Source organism: Macadamia integrifolia, chromosome 14 (assembly GCF_013358625.1).
Source record: "Macadamia integrifolia cultivar HAES 741 chromosome 14, SCU_Mint_v3, whole genome shotgun sequence".
In the NCBI taxonomy this organism is placed as follows: domain Eukaryota; kingdom Viridiplantae; phylum Streptophyta; class Magnoliopsida; order Proteales; family Proteaceae; genus Macadamia; species Macadamia integrifolia.
This window is the reverse complement of record NC_056570.1, coordinates 26,425,048-26,451,781: the sequence shown is the minus strand read 5'-3', so window position 1 is coordinate 26,451,781 and position 26,734 is coordinate 26,425,048. Positions and strand designations below refer to the sequence as shown.

General features: G+C 39.8%; 1 protein-coding gene across 3 annotated transcripts in view; it reads right to left on the bottom strand.

Annotated features, from left to right (window-relative positions):
- The window catches only part of LOC122062031 (nuclear pore complex protein NUP214), a 64,159-nt gene extending 38,585 nt beyond the window's left edge, over nucleotides 1-25,574 (bottom strand). For 2 of the 3 annotated variants that reach the window (XM_042625663.1, XM_042625665.1), the window contains exons 1-5: nucleotides 25,377-25,573; nucleotides 23,626-23,939; nucleotides 23,316-23,524; nucleotides 20,813-20,981; nucleotides 871-1,017 (exon numbers count right to left, since the gene is read on the bottom strand). In XM_042625663.1, coding sequence (XP_042481597.1) covers nucleotides 871-1,017; nucleotides 20,813-20,981; nucleotides 23,316-23,524; nucleotides 23,626-23,842 — 742 coding nt within the window. In that variant the 5' untranslated portion in view covers nucleotides 23,843-23,939; nucleotides 25,377-25,573. Of the gene's footprint in view, nucleotides 1-870; nucleotides 1,018-20,812; nucleotides 20,982-23,315; nucleotides 23,525-23,625; nucleotides 23,940-25,376 lie in introns of all 3 variants that reach the window. The other variant, XM_042625666.1, reaches the window with a different exon arrangement.
- Between the last annotated feature and the right edge of the window lie 1,160 nt (nucleotides 25,575-26,734).

Sequence of the window (26,734 nt, the reverse complement as noted above, 5' to 3'; positions counted from 1 at the left end):
CCCCCCAAAAGGAAAAAAAAAAAAGGGAAGAAGAAGAAGGAAAGAAACAAACAAACAGACGGTGTGGAAGCTCCAGTGAGTGCAAGAATACATTGAATGTGAGTAATGCACTCCATTGAAGTTGCCAAAGGTGGGGTTTTTCCAAGGGGAGATGACCCAAGCAATTCAACCCTAGTTCTGGTGCACAAGAGGACTTTGGTATATTGTTGTTTGTTGAAATTGGGAGCTTACCTGGATGACCATCCATGTGTTTGGGAAGCCTTCAACAGTACTGAGCATTGTGGATATTAGAGTGGCATGGATGATGCAGGGTTGGGCGTGCACAGTCCAGTAGACCTGACCATCTTGGCCGCAAAGTGGATGTGCACACGACTGGTCGTATGGCAGCAACAATGTGTGTGCGGGAGAATGGTAAATTTGGGATTGCCCCAGCCAGTCAGTAAATGACAACAGTAAGAAATAGTAAGGGAAACATCAAGGGAGATGAAAAGGAATACCAATCAGTACATGTGCCAGCGAATACCAAGGGCAGTGCCATTAGTAGGAAGCGTGATAGTGCACCAAATTTAGGAGAATATTTTGGGACCTCGATTCACCCCCCCCCAAGTGTCAACCTAGGAACAACAAAGAGAAACTAATCACAAGAAGTCTTGATGGGGTTTCTAATCTCCTATAGAGTTGATATAATAGAATAGTAGAATTTATATACAACCAGTACCTCAAATTTCTATGAGATCAAGAAACAAACAGGACACAAGAAAAAACAATATGCAGGACTTGTCAAAACTTTATCCAGATTAGAGATGTTTTTATTCGAACAAAAGAGAAATAAGAGACAAATAGGCAAATTGATAGTAAGAAGTAATATACCTTTTATTCTGCATTTTGGATCAGGATCACTATTCCATGACTTGAATGACAATGACATGCAGAACTGTTCTACAAATTTGGATGACAGGATGCTTAAGTTACTGTTTCTTGCAACAGCAACATATTTGCCTTTGACACTCCAATCAACTGAGAAACAGGAAAATGTTTAAATTAGCCATAATCATAATTAAGAGATGGAATACAGAAACAAAGTGCCATGTGCAATGAAAGGGGAAAAAAAGCATTATTAATCAATGAAATAAGCCAAATAAATAAACAGAAAGCCCGTGCAGGTCACTATTCAACTATGACACTTCAAGAAAAGAAAAAAAAAAAAGATAAGGCTATGATCCTAGAAGAGGGGATTCATCGTGGCATAGGCTGAGAGAAAGGGGTGCACTATAGTTGTCTAATAAATAATTTCAAAAAGAAATCCAAGAAATTAAAGGGAACTGGCACTAGACCCAAGATACACAAACTCTTCAGTAATGGAGTGCCATCGATGCCCAGTGCAAACAAAATTCTCTTTTTCTTTTCTATTTTTAAATGAATAACACTATAAAGGGCGTACCAATGCACGAGGATCCCACCACTGAGGGGTCTGGGGAGGGTCATAATGTATGCAGCCTCACCCCCACATCGCTAAGAGCCTAAGAGGGCAATTTCCCGACTTGAACCCATGACCACTAGGTCGCAATGGAGAAACCTTATTATTGTGCCAAGGTCCGCCCTCTTTTAATGAATTAACACTATATCGAACAAACACTAATGATAATAATAATAATGGGAGTCAAGTGATACATAATGGAAGAATAACAATAATGCATACATCAAAAGAAAACCATTCAATAGAAGAAACCTTTGAAAACATCACGTCCTAGTGCAATGTGAACTTACACAACTTGTCTATTAATTGTTTACCCGTGTTTGTCTTTTCCCTCCATATCAAAGAGGAACAATAAAGATCATTACCTCACCAACATAGAAAGCAATTATAAAACCACGGTTCAAGATTTCGATCGATATGAAAAAATTTTGCAAAAACGTTTTCGATTTCGACGAAAGGTGAAACCAAATCCTATACGACTCACCAGGCTTGCCGCTTTCCATCGAACTTCAACGTTTCAGCAAGAATTTGGTCAAATTTTGTGTTTCATTGTTGTTTTGTATGAAATGATACATAAAAGCACTAATAAAGCACTATATCGATTAGGTCGAGATTCATATTGACAATTTCATTCGTTTCAACACTAAGAGGGAGAAAAATTGACAAAACCCTATATTTGATATTTTTTGCCAAATGACCTACATTTTTGGGAGGAAAAACATATTGGGGACTACTACAAGGCATCTACACTGACCATTTTCCAGATTTGAGCAAGACTTGTGCAAGATTCCAATTTGGAAGGATACCCTTTGATGTAGGTCGATGGAGGAAGGAGACCAGCAACAACAGCCAGTCCCGAAGCCCATTGAGCCATCCCATCCTTGGGCGTCATATGGGCCAGCAATGGACCATCGTTGCTGGCATTAAATCCCCTTGTGGTTTGGGTCTTAGGCCCAACGAATGGACCGGGTTTAGGACAATTAACGGACCTCTTTAAGTGATTTCTGTTGCTTCATTATTGCTGTTGGATTGGTCATAACGGCTACCAAGCGACCAACCAAATGGACCTAGTAAAAAACACAAGTAAAAGAAGGACCAACGACAAACCGATCGAAAACTTCTAACCATCACCATATCTCATTCCCAAAAACTTCGACAGAGGATTCTAACAACAGGAACAGAACGAGGTCTTTTGTCCTTTTTACTAAAAATACTATTGATGCTCGTTAGAATTATGTCGTGAGAAACGAGGAGTCCTGCACAAGTCACAGGCTCCTCCCTTGGGTATTCCTAGTCCCATTAGGACTGTCCTGGTCCTATTAAGACCGAGCACAATTAGTCAGTAACTAGTGTTGGTTTCCTATTCTAATTTGTTATGTCCTATTCCTAGTAGAACTTGTAATGACTAGTCTATTTAATGAATGAAGGAGGGCAGCCGCAATCTAATTGACTGGGACTCCCTGTGCTCCACAATCGCAGATCACTCTCCCTCTTTACAATGCTAAAGTCTGCAATTTTCACACTAACTCAGGGTGGGGACTTAAGCCACTTTGATCTCATAGATGTTTGGAGTCCGTTAAATGAGGTCAAAAAAATACTCTTACACCCAACAACATGAGACAATTTGCACTCCTTCGTTAGACTAGCTAAACAACTCCTCAAATACAAATAAAAACTCCTCAGGGTTGAGTCTGACCCGGACTGTCAAGGCCCCTAGACAAAGGACAGCTAGAATTGTATTTGCATCATGCACCATGTAGAGACCCCCAGATTCTGACTTCGTAATCGACAATTGACAACAGAAAGAACTTTCGAAATGAAGGGGACTAAACAGGGACGGAGGTGATGCAGCTTAATTTCCTTTCATACCAATATGGCATGCAACTTCATCTAAATAAAAAACTGAATCTGGATCTTCCCCAGAATTCAATCGGCCACTCATCTGGAATATGTCACCTACTCTGATCTGGCCTGGCTGATGAAAGATCTCGTTTTTATGACCATCTTTCTTAAGCCAAAAGAGGAGCTTAGATCTCATAGGGCTCATTGTGTGGGAATCTTTTAATCAGTTTCCATTTTGGCAAGTAAGTACAAGACATAATTTCGTAAATAGTTTCTACTTCTACGCAACTCAAAGGAGGGAACCATATTTGGGTAGTTTCCAATTTAAAGGTGTAGAAACCCCCCCCCCCAAAAAAAAGCGGAAATACAAACAAAGAATTACACAGTGCAAGGTTTACATCGTTCGGCAAGATTTCCTTCATCCACAGTGTGATAAGATATGCTTCATCATAAATAGAGAATAGGGTTACATCCACTCTATTGATGTACGATGTCTTGTATTCCGTCACAGTTTAATCCAGGGAGTACTGGAGCAGTACCTCGACAGGCAGAACGATAGTGAATCTATACGCATTGCTTGTTCTTGTTTTTCCATTATCTTCTGCATCGTTTTAGGGTTACATTACTATCACGATGGCAGGGAAGGGATCGAATGTCAAGTATGATATCAAACGGTTCAATGGGAAGAACAATTTCACTCTCTAATGTCAAAGGATGAAGGATCTTCTGATACAACAGGGTTTGGCAAAAACATTGTTGGGGAAGTCGAATAAAACCTGCAAAAATTACTGGCGAAGATTGGGAAGAGGTGGAGAAAAAGGCGATAAGTGATATTCGATTAAATCTTTCTGATGATGCCCTACAATATATTGTAGGTATCAAATCTGCATTGCAGTTATGGGCGAAACTTGAAAGCATCTACATGACGAAGTTCTTAACGAACAAGTTGTTCGTGAAGAAGCAATTGTATTCTCTACAGATAGAGGAAGGTACAGATCTATTAGAGCATCTTAACATGTTCAATCAGATCGTAAGTAAACTTGCAAACCTAGAGGTTAAGATCGAGGATGAAGACAATGCATTACTGTTGTTGTCGTCGCTCTCAAAATCATATGATCACCTGGTAACGACTCTCTTGTACAGGAAGGAGACCCTTGAGATGAATGAAGTCGCGGCTGCCCTCATGTCCAATGATACAAGGAAGAATGCCAGTAGTACGAAATCTCAAAGAGAAAGTCTTTTTGGAGGTGACAAGGAGCAGAAAAGAGGGAGATCAAATCAGAAGGGATCTGAGAAGAGTCGATCGAAATCAAAAGGGGCAAAAACAAAGGTCTCTTGTTATTATTGCAAAAAGGAAGGTCATCTAAAGAGAGAGTGCTTGAAGAGGAAGGCGGACTTGAAAAAGAAAGGTGTAGATAAGGTATCTGAGGAAGCTAGCATAGTTGATAGTTCAGATGGAGATGATGGAGATGTATTCCCTATCATCAGGTAAGAATCAACCTTCTGATTCTTGGATTTTAGATTCTGGATGTTCATATCACATGTGTCCACATAAGGATTGGTTTGATACATATCAACCATATAATGGTGGGTCTGTCCTAATGGGAAATGATGTTGCATGCAAGATCATTGGGATAGGCATAATCAAAATTAAGATGTTTGATGGGATAGTAAGAACTTTAGCAAATGTGAGACATGTACCAGAATTAAGGAAAAACTTAGTATATTTGGGGGCACTTGACACAAATGGTTGCAAGTACATAACAGAAGGTGGAGTTCTCAAAGTTATTAAGGGTGTTATGGTTGTCATGAAGGGACAGCTAACAGGAAACCTATACAGACTCATAGGGAGTACTGTTATAGGTGGAGCATCTGTGACTACAGATGCAGGATCTGATACACATAATACTTATCTGTGGCATATACGTTTAGGGCATATGGGAGAAAGAGAATTGATTGAGCTTCATAAAAGGAAACTGTTGAAGGGAGTGAAAACTTATAAACTGAACTTCTGCAAGTATTGTGTGGCCGGGAAACAGTGCAAGGTTAGTTTCAAAACTACAAAACATAAGAGTAAAAGGGTGCTTGATTATGTACACAGCGATGTATGGGGTCCTTCAACAACAAAATCTAAAGGTGGGGCAGAATACTTCGTGACCTTTGTTGATGATTACTCAAGGAAAGTCTGGATCTACTTCATGAAACATAAAAGTGAGGTGTTTACTAAATTTAAGGAATGGAAGGCTGAGGTAGAAAGGAACACAGGAAAGAAAATTAAGTACTTGAGAATAGATAATGGAGGGGAGTACACATACAAGCCGTTTCTAGAATTGTGTAAAGCTGAAGGGATTACACGTCACTTCACGGTTCCAAAGACACCACAACAAAATGGTGCAGCTAAAAGGATGAACATAACACTTCTAGAAAGAGCTCGGAATATGAGGTTGAATGCAGGGTTGAGCAAGAGATTTTGGGCAGAAGTAGTGAATATGGCATGTTACCTCATCAACAGGTCTCCATTAAAAGCGATTGATTGTAAAATTCCCGAAGAGGTATGGACAAGGAAACCAGTAGATTATTCTATTCTAAAAATATTTGGTTGTTCAGCCTATGCACATGTTGAGAGTGAGCAACGTTCCAAGTTAGACTCAAAGTCTAAGTAATGCATCTTTCTTGGTTTTAAGGCGTAAAGGGATTCAAGTTGTGGGATCCAAGTTCACAGAAATTTGTGGTTAGCAGGGACGTTGTGTTTGATGAGTTTCATATGGTGAAGTCAAATTACAATTTACAAGCAGTTGGTAAAAATAAAGAAGGTTCTACTGTGCAGGTGGAGTTAGGTGAGTCAGAAACAAGAGAAAATGAGTCATCCAGTGACTTACCAGGACAACAAGAAGCAGTAGAAATTCCTTATACTGTAGCAAAGGGTAAAGGGAAGCGTTATCCATTTTCCTACCATGATGCTTTGAGTGATACACAATATGATAAATGGATGGCAGCTATAATAGAGGAAATGGAGTCTCTACAGAAGAACAAGACTTGGGAGATTGTGGAAAAACCTAAGGGTATTTCGTAATAAAGAGGCAGTATCTGAGAAGGAGCGTGAAAGGTATAAGACCAGACTTGTAGCCAAGGGCGATGCACAGAAGGAGGGGATAGACTACAATGAAATATTCTCTCCAGTGGTAAAACACACTTCGATCCGGGTATTACTTGCTTTGGTGGCCATGTATGATTTGGTGCTTGAACAACTTGATGTGAAGACTGCATTTCTTCATGGTGACTTGGAAGAAACAGATTTACATGGAGTAGCCTGAAGGTTTCAAGGTGCAGGGAAAGGAAGATCATGTTTGTCTGCTTAAGAGGGCGCTTTATGGTCTTAAGCAATCTCCTATGCAGTGGTACAAGCGTTTTGATTCCCACATGGTGAAGATTGGTTACACAAGAAGTGAGTATGATATTTGTGTTTATTATAAAATGTTAAGTGATAATTCTATTATTTTGTTGATGCTTTATGTTGATGATATGTTCATTGCTGCAAAGAACAAACATGATATAGTCTCTTTGAAGTTTTTGTTGAATGCTGAATTTGAGATGAAGGATCTTAGTGCTGCTAAGAAGATCCTTGGCATGGAAATCCTTAAAAATAAAAATGCAAATAAACTTTGGGTAACTCAGAAGAGGTATATTGAAAAGGTGCTAGAGCGTTTCAATATGGAAAAGGCTAAGCCGGTTAGCACTCCATTAGCTAGCCACTTCAAGTTATCTGAAAGGGAATGCCCTACAGCATATGAGGAGGTGGAGCAGATGTCTCAGGTCCCTTATGCTAATGCAGTTGGGAGTCTCATGTATGCTATGGTTCGTAGCAGGCCGGATTTGTCTCATGCAGTTAGTGTTGTTAGCAAATACATGAGTAATCCAGGGAAGGAGCATTGGAATGCAATTAAGTGGATCTTCAAATATTTGAGCAAAACTAAAGATATATGTGTTATGTTCAGTGGCAAGGGAAGTTCCACAAAATTGGTGGGTTATATTGATTCTGACTATGCTGGTGATTTAGACAAGAGGAGGTCTACTACAGGATATATATTTACATTGGCTAGTGGACCTATATCATGGAAGGCGATGCTTCAGTCTATAGTTGCATTGTCCATTGCCAAGGAAGGAGTCTAGTTGGCTAGACTGATTCGTGAGTTGGGGTTGAAGCAAGGAGGTACAGTGTTACATTGTGACAGTCAGAGTGCCATACATCTTGCAAAGAATCAGGTGTTTCATGCAAGGATAAAGCATATTGATGTGAGATTTCACAAGATCAGGAAGCTTGTGTTAGAAGGCAGTATTCACTTAAGAAAAATTCATACAGATGTTAATCCTGCAGATATGTTTACCAAGCCAGTTACTACAGAGAAGTTCGAGTCCTGTTCGGACTTGATTAATATTACTCATTGTTGAAGATGAGGGATTTGTACCTCTAATGAGGTACAAGGATGAAGATGTCTACAAGTAATCTTTACAGGAGGCTTGACAGAATTCAAGCCAAGGTGGAGATTGTTGGCGTACGATGTCTTGTATTCCGTCACAGTTTAATCCAGGGAGTACTGGTGCAGTGCCTCGACAGGCAAGACAGCGGTCCCGCTAACTGGTTAGCAGGCCGTGGGGGTTGCAAGGGGGCAGGAGGCCCCCTTGCATAGCAAGGGTGTAGGGGGGCAGCCCCCCCTCGAATTTTTTATTTGAGGGCAATTGTGTACTTTCCGGATTAGGGTTTTTCGCTATGTATTTGTCATGAGGGTTTCTTTCTCTGTAATACAAGCAATACTGAGAGGTGTGAGAGACAAGTGCTGTAACCCTATTCTCCATTGATAGTGAAGCAAAATCTCATCTCACCGGGGACGTAGGCAATCTTTCCGAACCTCGTAAATCTGTGTGCATGCTTGTTCTTGTTTTTCCATTATCTTCTGCATTGTTTTAGGGTTACATTTCTACACGCTCGTCCTCAAACCTCTCAGAATACAAAAAATGCATCGCTACAATTCATAGCGAATATATATAGGTGACAATTCATAGTGAATATCTATAGGTGATTTTTGCCAAAATACCCATATAAACGCTAAAAATTAGACCACAAACCTGTGTGACAGAATACAAGACATCGTAACCCCCAACAATTGGATTGCAATTTGTAGTGGATTCTTTCACCATGCAAGAGGTATTTTGGAAGTTTTTAATAAAAAGGGGTTGAACTACAGCCCCTGATGTAGATAAGTCATTTAATGGGCTTATTTTATTGCAAATAAGCCATGGGTTGGGTTATGCATGTGTTGGGCCTTTGATCCCATGGGTTTTCTTTGTAATGGGCCACTTTAATGGGTCTAAAATATGGGTAGAAAGTAGGAAAACGGAATTTAATTCATTAGTTTAGTTAGAGTCCTGTTATGAGTTTATTTCCTTTGTTATTTCAGTTTTCTAGTCAATTTAGGTTTCTCTATTAGTGAATGACTAGTTAGTTACCTACTACATGTTGGAGTTCTAGTCTAGTCTAGTCCTATTTGGAGTCCAACTCCTATTATGTAATGTCTAGTCCTACTTGGACTCTAACTCCTAGTTAGGTCATGACTACTAGTCTGCCCCCTTTATATAGAGGATCTAATGTACTCTAATTGGACAGATTTGAAGAATGATGAATTGAGTTAATGTTTGAGAGCCTTAGGGCTGTGTGTGATTCTCCTTCCCTCCTTTCTTTATGCAATTTCTCCCTCTTTGGTTGAATTTGTGCAATATCTGATTCTGTGATCCCTTCCTTCCCCTTCTATTCGAATTTTTCCCTACCCCTAAGGCTTTCTCAATCAATTGGTATCAGAGCCGAAGGATCCCTTGCTCTACTGAAACGCAACTCCATTCACCTCCCACAGTAGCCGTTCCACCTCCCACGCAACCCCCTTTCTCCCCCTATTCCATCCAAAAAAAAAAAAAAAAAGAACAAAACTGACCGATGGATCTAGATCTTTTATTGGATATCCACCAACAAATGCAACTGATGCGAGAAAAACTCGATGAGATGCAACGACACTGCAAGGACATCAAAGACCTAAACATTGGTCACATCTGATTGTATATACTCTACCCTCAACTATGTGATCTCAGCCTTTGAACAACAGGTAGACGAACCAGAAGATGAATCACCAGTGGTAGAAGATGAGATGACACAGTTGGAAGTTGAAGATCAATTTGTGGAAAACTTTAAATAGGTTGATCTCCTCAACGAACTGATCGATTTTATTTTTTCGAGTCACTACTTCACTTGTGGATGGCAATAATCAGAGATTGAATAGAAAACGAGGGAAGAACCAGCAGCAAAAACGGAAGAAAAATAATAAGAGAACCACCCAGGCTTCACACAGCAAGACGTCAGTCGGACAACTCGTACACCTTGATCAGTGTTAACAACAACACTAGGGTAGAATGCTTGAATGACCAGAGAAGTCAGTCAAGCCTTTATTTATAATAAAGGAGCATAAAACAAAAGGTTAGGAAACTACAAGTTTGCCATCCCCTTTGGCTAACTCTCATTAATTAGAGTCGGTTAGATGAGGAAAGCTCAGTAATGCCCATGTGGCACCCTAACTTACATATTCCAACAATACTCCCCTCAAGTTGGAGCATAGATGTCACACATGCCCAACTTGACTAAACAAGAATGAAACAATTTTCTTCCTAATCCCGTAGTGGACACATCAGCTAATTGAAAAACAGACTTCACAAAAGGAACATAAATAACCCAGCACCTAACTTCTCTTTGATGAAGTGTTTCTCAATCTCCAAGTGCTTGTTACGAACTTACGATCATGATGTACTGGTGACGCAGATCAGAAGCTCTACTCAAGAAGGAATAAGAGGGTCGACCCTATTGGTTGACTAGGTCGACCAGGGCTGCTTCTAATGTGATGGGGTTATTAGTTACTTATTGAGTTTCTATTTTCAATCTTACATTAGTTTCTAATTTCTGTTCTAAGTTAGTTTCTAATTTCACTAGATTACAATTTTCCAGTTTTAGTAACTACATGTTGGTAATTTATTCAGTCAATATTTAGGTTCTTTGAGTTTCTATTCTTTGTAATCTTATACCCCATCATTATAAATAAAGAAGGGCACCATACTGAGGCCCACGATTTATGTTTTCAAAAAAAAAATCTTGTTGCTGTTGTTGGCTTCAATGGATGTTCCTTGTGTTTGATCAAGGATTAGGGATTGGTGTTTGATCCGATCGACACTCTGTGGCGAGAAGTCCGAGTGGATCTTATTCTTTCCTGGTTTTCTTATTGCTGCTGTTATTGTTCTGCATCTTAGGTAAGAAAACTAATCTATTGTTAATTTCATATCTGAGTTTTTCTAGAATTCTCCAAGTATCGACCACCCCTACTGGACTATCTAGCCATCGGATTGACTGCCCCTTTGGATTGAGTGTTCCCCTTGCTGGGAAGGAGGTTTGATCCTGATTTCATACCCATCTGACCAGGGGATTGTCTGGTCTGGTTAATTTTCTGATTCTAGCTGATTGTGTTTCTGTCCAGAATTGAACTCTGGTTTGGTATGTTCTGTCTCTGTGTCGTTGCTACTTAGTATGGCCTATTTTAATACCTTATTTTCTGCTACTGTTTAGTCCTATAGTTGGTGTGATATCTCATTTCTGAAACTCTAAGTTCTGAGTTGAAATTTCTGTTGTACAAAGGGTTGTTCGATTCCTATTTGTGGACTGTTGTGTATTGTCTATTTTTTGGGTGTTTAGTGGTTGTTCTTTTGACTAAAAGTTCCTGCAGTTGGGTTTGGTTTAATTTTTCAAACTTAGTCCTACATTAAGTGGTATCAAAGCATGGCTGAGAACAACACCCCCACCCTAGCTTCTCTTATGGAGATGTTACAGAATATGAGGACTGAGATGAAGGATGATCAGCAAGCCATGAAGAATGAATTGAAGGTTGAACTGAATATAAGGTTGTTGACTGTAGAGACCCCACCACAACAGCCTACCAGTGATTCACGAACAACACCCGAAGTGGAAGTCCCATTGAATGTAGCTGCTCAGTTGGCTAACAGGAGAGCAAACCCTAATCTGAGAGCACCACAGAGGGTTCCTATAGTGCAACCTACTTTTGAATAACCCGCAAGGGGTTACTTTGAGACTGAACGTCCTACATATCATAGGTACTCTGGAGATTCACAGAAAGTCAAACTCGATCTGAAAGAGTTTGATGGTAGACCTGATCCCCAATTGTTCTATGATTGAGTAGTGGCTTTGGATGACTATTTTGACTATTATGAATTGAGGAGCGGAAGATGAAACTAACTCATGCTAAGCTAGTCGAGGCTGCTCGTGATTGGTGCAGAACCTATGAGCATGAGTTGAAGGACCGTGGTAGAGAACCTACTAGTTGGGAGGAGATGAAGCTTAAGTTATCTGACAAATACTTGCCACGCAACTTCAGAGCTCGCATACAAGACCAGCTGAATTCTCTTCGCCAAGGGACTATGTCTGTTGCAGAGTACATGAACAGGTTTGATGCACTTTATTCTCGCACAAGCATAGGGAGAATAAAAGGCAACTATTATCTCGGTTTCGACTAGGATTACGAGCTGAAATCAACAAGGGAATCGGAGTTGTTGATGTGTACTCAATGTGGGATTGCTTTCACAAGGCCCTACGAGCAGAGAAGCTTATAGCACAGCCAGTTAAAAGGTTTGGTTTTCAAGCTGGGGAGGTCAAGAAAAATTTTCCAGCCACGAAACCTAGTAGCTCAACACCCCCAAAGTCCACTTTTCCTCCACGAGCTGATCACAAAGGAAAGGCACACATGACAGGTAGTAATAAGGTACAGTGATTCCATTGCCAAGAGGTATGACATTTTGTTAAGTATTGCCCCTATAAACAAAGGGTTAATGCAATAGCTGAGGTTAAAGACTCCAATGAGGAAGATGAGTCAGCTCTTTACCCCTATCTTTTGGATGATGATGATGATGATGATGGTGGATATGACTATGACATGGAAGACACTAATGAGGATGGCACTCATGGAATAAATATTGTTACTCGCATATTGGTAGCTGAAACCAAATGAGAAGATTGGCGACGTAACTAAATATTCTACAGCCGTATGAAGTCAGGTGAGCATGCTTGTCAGATTATCATTGATAGAGGCAGTTGTGTCAACGTTGTCTCTGAAGCCTTTGTGAAGAAAGCAACCTTGAAATCTGACCCCCATCCTCAGCCTTATAAGGTATCCTTGCTGAATGGTAATGCCTTGGAGGTGAACAGGAGGTGCTCAATTCCTCTAAAACTTTACCGGTATGAAGAGAAAGTTTGGTGTGATGTGATTCCAATGAAACTCACAGATGTACTGCTTGGTCGTCCCTGGATGTATGACAATGATGCCATGGTTGGAGGGAAGAAAAATCTACGTACCTTCATTTGGAAAGGTGTTCCTATAACTTTCTATCCGGTAAATGTGCCGACTGAAATACGATGACGGAGATCCCTAAGATCAAATCAGAAAGACATTGACATTGAGAAGAAGGTAGTAGCTATGCCCACAAAGGAGTTGCTACCTATCCCCCGCCAGCAGTTCTTACACACAAGTCATGAGACTGGAATGGTTATGGCTCTTGTTACTCAGGAAGTCACTCCCCAACCTGAGGTAACACATAGTGCACCTATTAGAGAACTCATATCTGATTTTTCTGACTTAGTCCCTGATGATCTCCCAGATGAGCTACCTCCAATACGAGTCATACAACATGCTATTGATTTGGTACCTAGTTCGGTTCTACCTTACCTTCCCGCTTACAGACTTAGCCCTACTGAACATGCCGAGCTAAAACGACAAGTGGATAGGTTATTACAGAAGGGCTTTATTGAGGAGAGCTTAAGTCCTTGTGCGGTACCAGCTTTACTCACGCCGAAGAAGGATGGTTCTTGGCGTATGTGTGTGGACAGCCGTGCTATCAACAAGATAACAATCAAGTATAGGTTCCCTATACCACGACTAGATGATATGTTCGATATGCTGTCAGAGGCAAAGGTCTTCTCGAAATTAGATCTGAGGAGTGGCTACCATCAAATTCGTATCTATTCTGGAGATGAGTGAAAGACCGCCTTCAAGACCAAGGATGGTTTATATGAATGGAAAGTCATGCCTTTCGGTCTGACGAATGCACTTAGCACCTTCATGAGAGTTATGACACAGGTACTTCGTCCTTTCATTGGTCACTTTGTGGTTGTTTACTTTGATGATATTTTGATATACAGTAAGAACCAAGAAGAGCATATGGATCACTTGAGGCAAGTCTTGAGAGTATTTCGTGCAGAGAAGTTATACATTAATCTCAAGAAGTGTTCCTTCATGCTGCCTAAGGTAGTATTCCTTAGATTTATAGTGTCATCAAAGGGGGTTGAAGCTGATCCGGAGAAGATCAAGAGCATCACTGATTGGCCTACACCTAAGACACTAACAGAAGTCCGTAGCTTCAATGGTTTGGCTTCCTTCTACAGAAGATTTATTCGGAATATCAATGCAGTTATGGCACCCATCACTGAATGTGTGAAGTCAAGTAAAGGGAAGTTTGAATGGACAGCTGCAGCGACCAAAGCCTTCGCTCCTGTGAAGAGGAAGATGACAGAGGCACCCATTCTACGCCTACCAGATTTTGACTGAATATTTGAGGTAGCTATTAATGCTTCACATGTTGGGTTAGGATGAGTGTTAATGCAAGGAGGGCACCCCATCGCTTTCTATAACGAGAAAATAAATGAGGCCAAGAAGCGTTATTCGACATATGATCTGCAGTTGTATGCGGTCGTCTAAGTGCTACGCCATTGGAGACACTACCTTATTGCTAAGGAGTTCATTTTATACACTGATCATGAGGCTTTGAAGCACCTTCACTCACAGAAGTCGATTAGCCACAGGCATGCCAAATGGGTAGCTTACTTGCAGAGGTTCATATTTGCTATGAAGCACAAGACAGGAAAAGAGAACACAGTGGCTGATGCACTTAGTCGGAAAGTGCTCACACTTAACACTTTTTCAGCACATGTTATTAGTATTGATCAGATACGGGGTGAGTATGCATCTGATCCTGATTTTAGCACTGTCTTTGCAAAGTTACAACATGGTGGACAACACCTAAAGTACTCTATGCATGATGGGTACTTATTCTTCGACACACAGCTTTGTATCCCAAACTCTTCCCTATGTCATCACATCATACGGGAGTTACATGAAGGAGGATTAGGAGGATATTTTGGGAAAGATAAGACTCTTGCATAGGTGACTAATCGATATCATTGGCCATGCATTGCAAAGGATGTCGATCATGTGATCAAGAGATGCCGTGTATGTCAGTTGGTAAAAGGGGAAAAACAGAACACAGGTTTATACTCTCCACTACCTGTTCCTCATGCACCATGGCTTGATGTTAACATGGATTTTGTTCTTGGACTACCCCCTACTAGGGAACGATATGATTCTATTATGGTGGTTGTGGATCGTTTCTCTAAGATGGCTAATTTCATACCTTATCGAAAGACTTTTGATGCTTATCAGGTTGCAAAGCTCTACTTCAAGGAGCTAGTGCGACTACATGGGCGGCCAACTAGTATTGTGTCTAACCGTGATGTTAAGTTTATGAGTTATTTTTGAAAGACATTGTGGTTAAAGACAAATACAAAGTTACACTTTACAACTGCATTTCATCCACAGACGGAAGGACAAACAGAGGTGGTGAACCGTAGCTTGAGAAACTTGTTGAGGTGTTTGGTTCGAGACTATGAGAAGATATGGCCTTCCATTCTTAACATTGCAGATTTTTCCTACAACAGTTCAATGAACAGGACAACGGGTCATACTCCTTTTGAGGTCTTGCTTGGAGTTCGGCCTAAGCGGCCTATTGATCTTAGTTAGTATTGAAGCAAATGAGTTCTTATGTCATATCACTGAAGTGCATGCCAACACCCGACGATGTATTGCCTTGAACAATGATGTGTATAAAGCTTCTGCTGATCGTCATCGGCATTATGTGGAGTTCAAACCCAAGGACATGGTGATGATTCGAGTAAATCCTGAACGGTTTCAAACAGGTGTCAATACCAAGTTACATCCATGGAATATGGGTCCCTACAAGGTGCTGAAACATATTGGACCTAATGCTTATGTGCTTGAGTTGCCTGATGACATGACCATAAGCAATGTGTTTAATGTGGCTGATCTTCACCTTTATGTTGGACACCATTCGGATGATGGAGACACGGAACAAATGTTGAGGCTACCCCAACTGAAGCCACCTACTTCTGAAGTTATTGAAGATGCCTTGGATGATAATTACAAGATCTCCCATCGTGGCACTGGTTATCACACTTTTCTTGTCAAGTGGAAAGGCCGTTCCCGTAGTGATTGTACTTGAATTCATGCTAATGATTTCAAGAGACTTGATCCCGACTTATATGAGCGCTACATGTCCCTTGTCCATTCGTCGCAGACGAATTTTTTCAAGCCGGGAGAGTTGACGCAGATCAGAAGGTCTACTCAAGAAAGAATAAGAAGGTCAACACTAGTGGCTGATTGGGTCGACCAGGGCTGCTTCTAATGGCCCACAGCTTGGGCTATAATGGGGTTATCAGTTACTTATTGAGTTTCTAGTTTAGTTTCTATTTTCAGTCTCACATTAGTTTCTAATTTCACTAGATTACAATTTTCCAGTTTTAGTAACTACATGTTGGTAGTTTATTCTGTCAATATTTAGAAGCTTTGAGTTTCTATTCTTTGTAATCTTATACCCCATCATTATAAATAAAGAAGGGCACCATACTAAGGCCCCACGATTTATGTTTTAAAAAAAATTCTTGTGGCTGCAGCGGGCTTCAATGGATGTTCCTTGTATTTGATCAAGGATTAGGGATTGATGTTTGATCCGATCGACACACTACAGCGAGAAGTCCGAGTGGATCTTATTCTTTTCTGGTTTTCTTATTGCTGCTGTTATTGTTCTGCATCTCAGGTAAGAGAACTAATCTATGTTAATTTCAGATCTGAGTTTTTCCAGAATTCTCCAAGTATCGACCACCCCTACTGGACTATCTAGCCATCGGATTGAGTGTTCCCCTTGCTGGGAAGGAGGTTCGATCTTGATTTCATACCCATCAGATCAGGGGATTGTCTGGTCTGGTTAATTTTCTGATTCTGGCCGATTGTGTTTCTGTCCAGAATTGAACTCTGGTTTGGTATGTTCTGTCTCTGTGGTGTTGCTACTAAGTATGGCCTATTTTAATACCCCATTTTCCGCTACTGTTTAGTCCTATAGTTGGTGTGATATCTGATTTCTGAAACTCTTTAAGTTCTGAGTTGAAATTTCTGCTATACAAAGGGCTGTTCGATTCCTATTTCTGGACCACTGTGTTTTGTCTATTTTTTGGGTGTTTAGTGGTTGTTCTTTTGACTGAAAGTTCCTGCAGTTAGGTTTAGTTTGAGTTTTCAAACTCAGTCCCACATTAACTGGGTTGCGATCAATGTTGATAGCGACCTTGTTATCAAAGTGAAGCATCACGGGGAGATGAACAAGAATACCAATATCTTCTAATAAGCTACAAAACCATAACAATTCACAAATTCTTTGTGCCATGGCACAAAATTCTACTTCAGCACTAGATCTAGCTACCACATTTTGCTTCTTGTTGAGCCTAGTGACGAGGTTTCCACCCATGAAGGTACAATAACCTGAGATGGACTTTCTGTCAAGGGAGCCAGTCCAATCAGCATATGTATACGCCACAACTCTGAAGTGGTCAAAAGGGGACAAGAGGAACCATTTTCCTGGAACTGACTTCAAGTATCGCAGGATAAGCAAAGCAGCTTCCATGTGGGAGGAATAAGGATCATGCATAAACTAACTCACCAATGGCCAAACTCACAGCCACAGGCCCACAGAAATATCAGGTCGTGTATGGGAGAGATATATCAGTTTTCCTACCAGCCACTGATAACACCCCTTGTCAACAGGTTCACACTCTTTTTCCTTGAGATGGGTACTAGCTTCAATAGGAGTACCAGAAGGATGACAACCTAATAAAACAGTCTCAAACAACAGAACGAGGATGTACTTCCTCTGGGATAGAAAAATGCCTTCTAAAGACTGAGCAACTTTAATCCCAAGAAAGTACCTTAATCTTCCAATATTCTTTATTTCAAATTCACGGCCAAGAAAGCCCTTGAGATGACCAATCTCAGCACTATCATTTCCTATCATCACAAATGTCATCCATATAGACAATAAGCATGGTAATCTTATCACCAAATCTTTTTTATGAACAGTGTGTGGTCAGCCTTGCTCTCTTTATATTCCACAGAAGTCATTGCCTTGTGAAATCTCCCAAACCATGCTCTAGGTGACTGCTTCACCAATAGAGAGCACACTTCAACTTGCAAACCTTGCCTTGAGTCCCATCACTAGAGACTTCTCCATTGAGCTCTCCATGGATGAAACCATTCTGCACATCAAGTTGTTGCAAATCCCTTCCCAGATTTATAGAACATGAGAGTAATACCCTTACGGTTGTCAGTTTGGCAACTGGAGAAACATCTCCTAGTAGTAGATCTCATATGTTTGAGTGAATCCTTTAGCCACAAGCCTTGATTTGTACCTATCCATTGTGGCATCTATCTTCTGCTTAACCACAAACACCCGCTTACAACCAACTGGTCTTTTCCCACAAGAAGAACCACAAATTCCAATGTAGCATTCTTTTTCAAGGCATCCATTTCTTCCTTCATTGTTGCCTTCCATTTTTCATCTGCAAAAGCTTCCTACAATTCTGGGGGAATACGAACAAAAGAAAGAAAAGACACAAAAGCACGATAGGAGTGAGAAAGGGAATCATGGGATATGGGATGTTGGGTACAAGTTCTAGTGCCTTTCCTAAGAGCAATAGGTTTCTCAAGAGAATAAATTATACCTCATGATGTGTTAGGCTCTGGACCCAGGGATGGAGATGGGATTTGCAAAGGTGTGGTAGTGATGGTGGTAATATGAAGTTGCTTATTTCTGGTGTAGCCCCTACAATAGACCTAAAGGTTTGAATCATCAATTTGCCTCTGAAATTCACTAATGATCTTCTGAACTGGAGTTATCTCCCCCTGAGGTGGCACAATAGTCTCTGACTCTCTATCATACTCTCATCCTGAACAGGAGGACTATCAGAGGATGACATATATACTGGTGGAGCATTATCAGAGGAATGTGGACACACTGGTAGAGCAAATAGGATCGGAGTCACATTTTCACTAACATCAGACTCCCCCTGAAGAGGTGGCAACGAGTAGTAGCCAACGGATTTATGAAACACAACATCCATGGTGACCATAGTACACCTTGTAGAACGGTCGTAATATTTGTATCCCTTCTGTGTTGGAGAGTAACCCAGGAAAATACAGTTAAGGCTTCAGGTTCCAATTTCCCTGGAGTGTGATGATCCCGACATAACATACACACCCAAATATCCGTGGAGGAACCAGAAATGATGAAACCACTTGAAGAACATGTCCGAGAATCTAGAACACGAGTAGGCATGTGATTGATCAGATAATCAGCAGTAAGGACAACATCACTCCAGTACTAAGATTGGAACGTGTTTGGCAAACATCATGACTCTAGCGATTTCAAGCAAATGCTGGTTCTTGCGCTCGGCTACCCCATTCTAAGCTGCGGTGCCAACACAACTTGTTTGATGAACTGTCCCATGGTCAGCAAGATACTGTTGGAATCGACCCTCCATGTACTCCTTGCCTATCACTACGAAGAATCTTCAGAGTGGCATTGTACTGTGTCTGAATCATCTTATGAAACTGTTGAAAACTTAATACTTCACTCTTATGCTGCATGCTATACACCGAGGTAATTCTAGAATGGCAATCGATGAAAGTCACAAACAATCGTTGACTAGAAATAGATGTCCGACGAGCCGAACCCGACACATCAGAGTGAACCAAATGGAAAATAGGACTTCTTATATTTAAAGGAAAATAATTAGAACGAGTCTATTTAGCCAGAGTACAAACTTAAGAAAAAAAATCATCCCTAATACATTGCCGAACTAACTTGGGTAATAAAAAATATGAAGGCTCAAGTGAAGGGTGTCCTAAACAACAAGGAAATTGATGTAGATCAGATGAAACAGAGTGAAGCTAATGAAGTGGTAGAGTGATTGCACTTGTGGAATGACAACCATCATTAAGCAAATAGAGATCACCATGCACCTTACCACATCCAATCGTCTTCCCTATTACCCGAATCTGGAAAAGACAGTTGGGAGGAAAAAATGTGACTTTGCAGTTCAAGTCCCTAGTAAGACTACTGATGGAGAGTGGGTTAGTAGTAAAATTAGGGATATGTAAAACTGAAGATATTTTTATAAAACGAGAACACAAATTAGAAACCTTTCCCCAAGCACTTAGGGAGCCATCTACTACCCGAAATTCATCTCTATCTAAAGTGGAAGAATAGTGGTGAAACAAGCTGGAAGAACCAGTCATATGTTAGTGGCATCAAAGTCAATGATCCAGAGAGTGTAGGCAACCGATGCACAATGACCACCAAACAAAATACCTGAATAAGCAAAATTGGGACCTGAAGGAGTGGTTGAATTGGCAGGATTTGAAACAAATAATGAAGTAGAGATTTATCATGCGCCAGAAAGCCTGGAGTTATTCCTAGGAAAAACCAAAATCAGTGACAGGTGATGTGTCAACAGTCTCAGCATGATTGGCTTTGGTTTTGGATCGACCACGCTTCACCTCAAAATCAGTCGATTTACCATGAAGTCTCCAACAAGTGGCCTTGGTATGGTATGGCTTGTTACAGTGTTCACATTTAACAACTTCCTTGGTGGTATCCCCAGTACGAGATGACCCATCTATAACAGGAGTAGAACCAGTTTCTAGGGCTGATTTTTCAGTAGTGGGAAGATGAAGCATGGTAGTATGACGGCACTCCTCCGTATGAACTAGGGCAAAAGCTTGCTCTAGAGTAGGTTAGAGAGATCTGCTAAGGATCTGGACAAAGATCATATCATAGTCAACATGCAAACCAGCCAAGAAATCCTACACAGTGAATTCAGTGTTTTTGCAACCAGACTCGTGAACCCAATATCCAGTACTCAAGTCGTCTCAAGCAGCATTCTGACAGTCTGAACAGTAAACAGTTCTACAGTGATTGGACCTTGTCTGATCCTGCCTTATACAGATCATTGTAGCCTGCCGGTGGAATTCATGGAATGAACAATCTGACCACAGACCAACCAAGGGCCCAGCAGTCCATGAAGACATTGCTTACTAATTGAATCTCCACAACAATATCAGGAAAGAAAAAGGCAACAACAGCATATTAAAGCATCACCAATCAAAATATAATTTTTTACAACACAAAAGAAGGGAACATATCTAGAAGTGGAGAACAAACCAGCATCAACATTGTCCATTACATCTTTGAAAGGACCCTTGACAAATCCATGATATAGCATTCCCTGATCTGAAAGAACAAGATATGAGTTTTCTGAATTTTTTCTCCACTGAAAGTCCTTGACATTGGTTGAATCTGCAAGTGAATCTGAGAAATATGGTTCTTTCTCCTGCACATATCCAAAGCATGCAATAAATATATTAAAAAAAATGTTCGTAATTGCTAGCAAAAAATACTTACGAAGGGAAGTGGCATACCATCCCAACATAAAAGCAAAATAAGAAAACAAAATACTTGATAGTTGATATCCCATATCCATGTACAACTTGTCGGAGGATGAACTTGGGTGATCATTGTGGTTGTTGTGAGATTTTGAGCGCTTCAGCAATCACAGCTAAATTCAAACCCAGCACGGGCAAAAAAAAAAAAGTCTGAGTCGGTTCAACCCAGGTCCATCTCAATGACGTTAGCAAATAGGCTACGCATGTACGAGCCTTATTTATCAATAACCCTCTCATCTATTTGGGAAGAAAGCTAATAGGTCTTACTTAATTCTAGTCATCACTCACATTATTTATCATTCAATGCACAATGAGGCACAAACGCAATACAAGTACTTAATAAATTACACTAGAAAGCCTCAACCCTTGGCTATAAGTTTGTAGACCCAGAAACAAAGTGTTTGCTCTTAGTACACGTTAATGTTGCTCAATCCCGTTGAGGGGAAGCCGAAATTTCGGCTCCTCCTTGCATTTGAACACAAAATCACTCCATTGTCCACTAATTTGACACATCATCACATTTATTGCCTTGAAGATCACTCCAAGTTAAAGATCTACACATTTCAAGCTTTGGAAAGGTAAACCATTTTCCCCAAAACCTTTTTTTTTTTTTAAATAGTAACATAACTAAATGTTGGATGTGGCTAGATTTTTTACATGTTAGACACTACAGGCAAATTTATGACCTCAAGGAGTCGATTTTTTTTTTTTTATTGGGTTCATAATTTTATTTTTCTGGTTTAAAAAATACATTTTCTATCAACATAAAATGTATTTTTTTATGGTTAGTACAGTTAAACATGTACTCTAAATATTAGTTAATTAAATGTATGTTTTGATCATGGCTTAGATGCATTATTTACTTGTTTTTACTATCATATTATATCTTGTTCTAGCAATATTTTATAAAATCTCCAGAACAGTTCGCCGGTTGCTGCCAAACAAGGGTGCAACTCTAAAACACTGTCATATTCTAATATTTTCGCAAAAGTTCTAAACATATTTATTAACCTTGAGACAAGCTCCCCACCAAGTTTCAGGTCATAATATGGCCGTTTGACCACCGAAACAGTCAACCGACTCCCAAAAAAAATCAACCAACTCGCCGAGATTTAGAACCACCGAAATACCGAAACGAAACGAGATTTCGATCCTTGGATTTAAGTAATCTTAGACTTGTTGGAAAACTGATTTTGTGCTATACCTAATGCAAAAAGTCTCATGAAAAAATAAAATCATTTGACCGTCAAACTTATTATAGAACAAAAACATTTATCTAAATGTTGAATTTTGATGACTTAATGTTGATTTGATGTGCTTAATGTTGATTTTTTATGACTTGATATGGCTTTATGTTGATTTTTTATGATATAATGTATATGTAGCATACTAAATAATGTTAATAAAGAGGAAAAATAAAAACAAATAATAGTTGGTCGCCTTGTTCACCTTAAGGCGAGCGCCTTGTCACCTAAACACTTACTTGGTTCGCCTTAGCACCACGACAACTATGTTACTTAGTGAGATGGATAAGAGACTCCTTGTTCTTAGTGGTGTCTATGGCAAAGAACACTTGACCAAACGAGGGTCAACCAATGACTGGACGGTTCTCGGTTCTTTAAGTGTACTTGAAATAGGAAAATTTAACTATAATAGGGATAAATGTCCCTGATTACTAAAACTCTATCTTAACTTGTTAGACTAGGAGTATTCAAAGTAGAAATAGGAGTTCCATTCTTACAAGACTATATTCTATCCTTAACAACCAAGTAAATAACAGATACATAATGAAATAAAACATTCATACTACACTAATAAAATAAATCGCGTATCCTACCTCCTACCCATAATTTAGACCCACTAAAGTGGCAGATTACAATGAAAAACCATTAGACCAAAAGCCCCATCATATATGATATATAACCCACCAAATATTATTTTTTTATGAAATAAGCACATTTATGTGATTTATCTGCATCAGGGCGGAGTAAACTAGTGAGAGTGGAAAGCAATTAGCATGGAATACATTACATATGAGATGATCAAAACTACACAGAAAAGTTTAAAGAATCAGTATGTGTTAACACAGTTGTACCGTGAGGGTGTCTTCAAACAAACACTAGAGGGAAAAATTAGTACATAGAGTAATTAGAATTAGTACATAGAGTAAGGGTTGAACTTGCTACTCCAAATAAATAGAGCTACACAGTAGACACCATTACCTTGTTGAGAAGTGACTCAACTAAGAAAAAATGAACCACTCCATCAACGGTGACAGCAAGCGTTGAAGAGTCCATAGACAATGCCAAAATGTAAGCCTTTCCAATAGGAACATCTACAACACTAAGGTCTTGGATACATGAACCTCTATCTATCTCCTTTATTTCCTTCGCTGCCTCAATAACGTCTTTGGTCTTTGCAACATAGAACCCTAGAAACACAAAGCCCAAAATTACAATTGCCCATGTGAAACCAATGGGAGATGAAAACCCAAAACGAAGTAGTAAAGAATAAAAATACAGGAAAATTAACCTTCGTTGTGTGCAACGAATATGGCTCCAAATTGTTCGGACACAGCCAAAGGCCTTATTGGAGGACTTTCAGTATCAAAATTGGTATTCTGAAGCTTTATGGGTACAGGTTCTCCAATCCTCTGAAAGATATAATCCACAGTCGCTTCGCTGTTGCCTTCCTCCTCTTCATCTAGCTGAATAGTACAACCTCCCCATTCATCTTTTGACACCGCCATCAGAGTGTATCCTTTGTAGAAATGGACAGTCCTCGATAATGAAATTCAGAGTTTAAGACTATCCAGTCTGAGCCGCGAACTTCAGAATTTAGACAGCCTACAATATCAATGGTGTGTTTCCAGTATTTTCTTAGGAGTCAGGGTCATAGTTATACAGGAACGGCCAAAAAATAGTGTTCCATACACCATTTTTAAAACAGCTCACAAATTTAAACGGACCAGAAAAAAATACAGTCAAACATTTTGTGAAACAACGAATTCAAAAACAGAAAATACAGTTTCTAAATGTTTAGATTTTAAATAGATAAAAAAAATGCGGCAATAGAGATGCACATAATAAATTCACCATTTTTGTTCTAGGAGCTCAAGTCTCAAGTCTCAACTACCTACATTTACAATCAGAGCATCCATTCCAATCTCAAAATCAAGTATACGACACTTCCAAGGAGTTTGTTTGAATTAAACAGATTAAGTAGTAACTAACCAATAATCAATGTTCAAGCTAACAAGCAATAATTTTGAACACTTAGAAATCAACAATGAAAAATCCATGAAAATGTAAATCACGTAAGAAACACTGTGATATAGCATACAGATTTCAAATACACTGAAATTCTAAGACCAGTTTTAAAAGAATCCAAAGGATCCTACATGGTTTGATATTTAATTGAAGTGCATGTTTCTGCTACCACTTTTACAGCAGAATGTAACTACGTACTTAAAATCCTCAAATGCGGGTATAAAGGTCCTCAAGGCTGTAATGGCTTCATCTAATATAACTGGACCTGTATTTTGGGTCATGCTCACTCCACTTACACAACCATAGTTGTTGAAACCAAGCCCACTCCAGCAATAATGGATACTGCAACGAGAGGAAACATAAAGACGAAAAAGAAGACCAAAATTGCAAACATTGGGAAGAGAGAATAGAGGAACACCCCCATCAATTCGGCAGCTAGGATTTGCAATGAAGTTTTAACCTGCAACAGACTTTTTCCCCAGGTATGGAAGAAGTGAAATCCCCTACAGTACTGTAGAACACATAGATCTGCCAGCGATGAGACTCGGATACGATAGAGAGGAGAGGAAGAAGGCGGAACAGCAAGGAGACAAAATGGGTAGAGTCTTTGTCTAGGGAAGGAAGGTCCTTCCTTTCTCTTTCCCCTCCCAAGTCTAAACCTGAAATCCTTTGGATTTATGAAGGGAAAAACTCAACAACAAGTCTCCCAATCGTTTAAGAGTGTAACGAATGCAGAACCTCTTGCAGAATCCATTCAAACATTTGAAAACAAACCAAGAAAAAAAAAAAGAGTTAGAAATGGAGAGAGAGGTTTTCAGACCCTCTCTACTGAAATCAAATATATCATTAATACACGGCACAATCCAAGCAGACCCACTTAAAATCTATATTGAACTATGAACAGCATCATATTAGCAAATAATAATATTTCTGATTATAATGCGCGAAAACAATTAGGGATTAACTCAAGGAGTAGGAGTGTCGGATGTAGGGACAGGTCTTTTGATTTCTGACCTTTTTCCGTTGCGCCGCTAGCTCCGTTGCAGAGTCGACCGTCGGTATCGCGCACGATCACGGTGCTGCTCCACTGCCCCTCACGGATGGAGGAGAGAATCGAGCGACTGAAGCAGAGGGTATGAGGGTTTTGGAAAAAACGGTGGCGAGGAGGGGAAACGGGTTTAAGACAGACATCATATTTCTCATTTAAAAAACAATAATAATAATTTAGCCATCTCCCAGAGAATATGTCACTATTAGAGAGATACCCTTTGCGTAATTCTAAATTATGCTCACACTCTTTCCTGCTAGTTTTTATTACGAAATATACCTTAAATGCTGACATCCATAAATATATATATATATTTTTTATAAATACTAAAATACCCTTATAAAAAACGAAGTACTTAATATACCATCTCTTAATCCCCTAACCCCTCACCACTGAGCCCATCATCTTCATCCCCAAATCAGTTGTGCTCCATCTCTCCTCTTTCAACACATGAACTCTATTTTAACTTATTTTTCCTTTTTTATATATGTATCCTCCCATTGAACAAGCATTCTCATATGTTGGTTGTTCAAAATCGTGACCTTGATGGGTAATTTCTACACTCCTAGTGTGTCAGTTATTGTACATTCATCATGAGGCTTCCATTTCAATCAATATTCACCACAACCTTTTAACGTTTTGCAACAATGCCTTCGACCACCACTAGCATTCCAAAATCCATGGCATATAGTCCTTTCGATGTCAGCCATTGCCGAGGCATCTTATATTTGTACCACTGAGTAGTCCACATCTGGTGTTGTCCACTACAGTAATTATAATTTCATTTCCTTATGTTAATTCGTATAGAACTTGAATCAGATACTGAGCAAGAATAACTTATCCATAAGTCTTACAACTCAGAGGGTTCTTCAAAATTTTATGTTCTATAAGCTCTAATTCCAATACGAGAAATCAAGCTCAAGCTTTGATTTCCTCTCCTCTTGACAATTTGTTCTCTCCTATTAATGCCAATTTAATATCAACAAACTATGGAGAGATGGGGTTGCTTGATCTTTCCTTTATCAAATGGGTCGATGTCAATGTGAACAATTTTTGTTAGTGGGGGTATAGTAGTCGGATAGGGCGAGCTGGTCTACCCAATGTCAGTCAAAGAAGGTAGGGGGCAAGGGGGTTGCTGGTCATAAGGGGTTGCAACCGGCTGGGTTAAAGTTTGATTGTATGCGTGGCGAAGAAGAAGAAGATGATAGATTTTAGGGTCATGTGTTTTAATCCAAATGGTAAAACCACTATTTCAAATCCTCACTTAATAGAGATTAACGGTAAGAAGTGCGAGCGTAATTTGGAATAATGAAGGGATATCTCT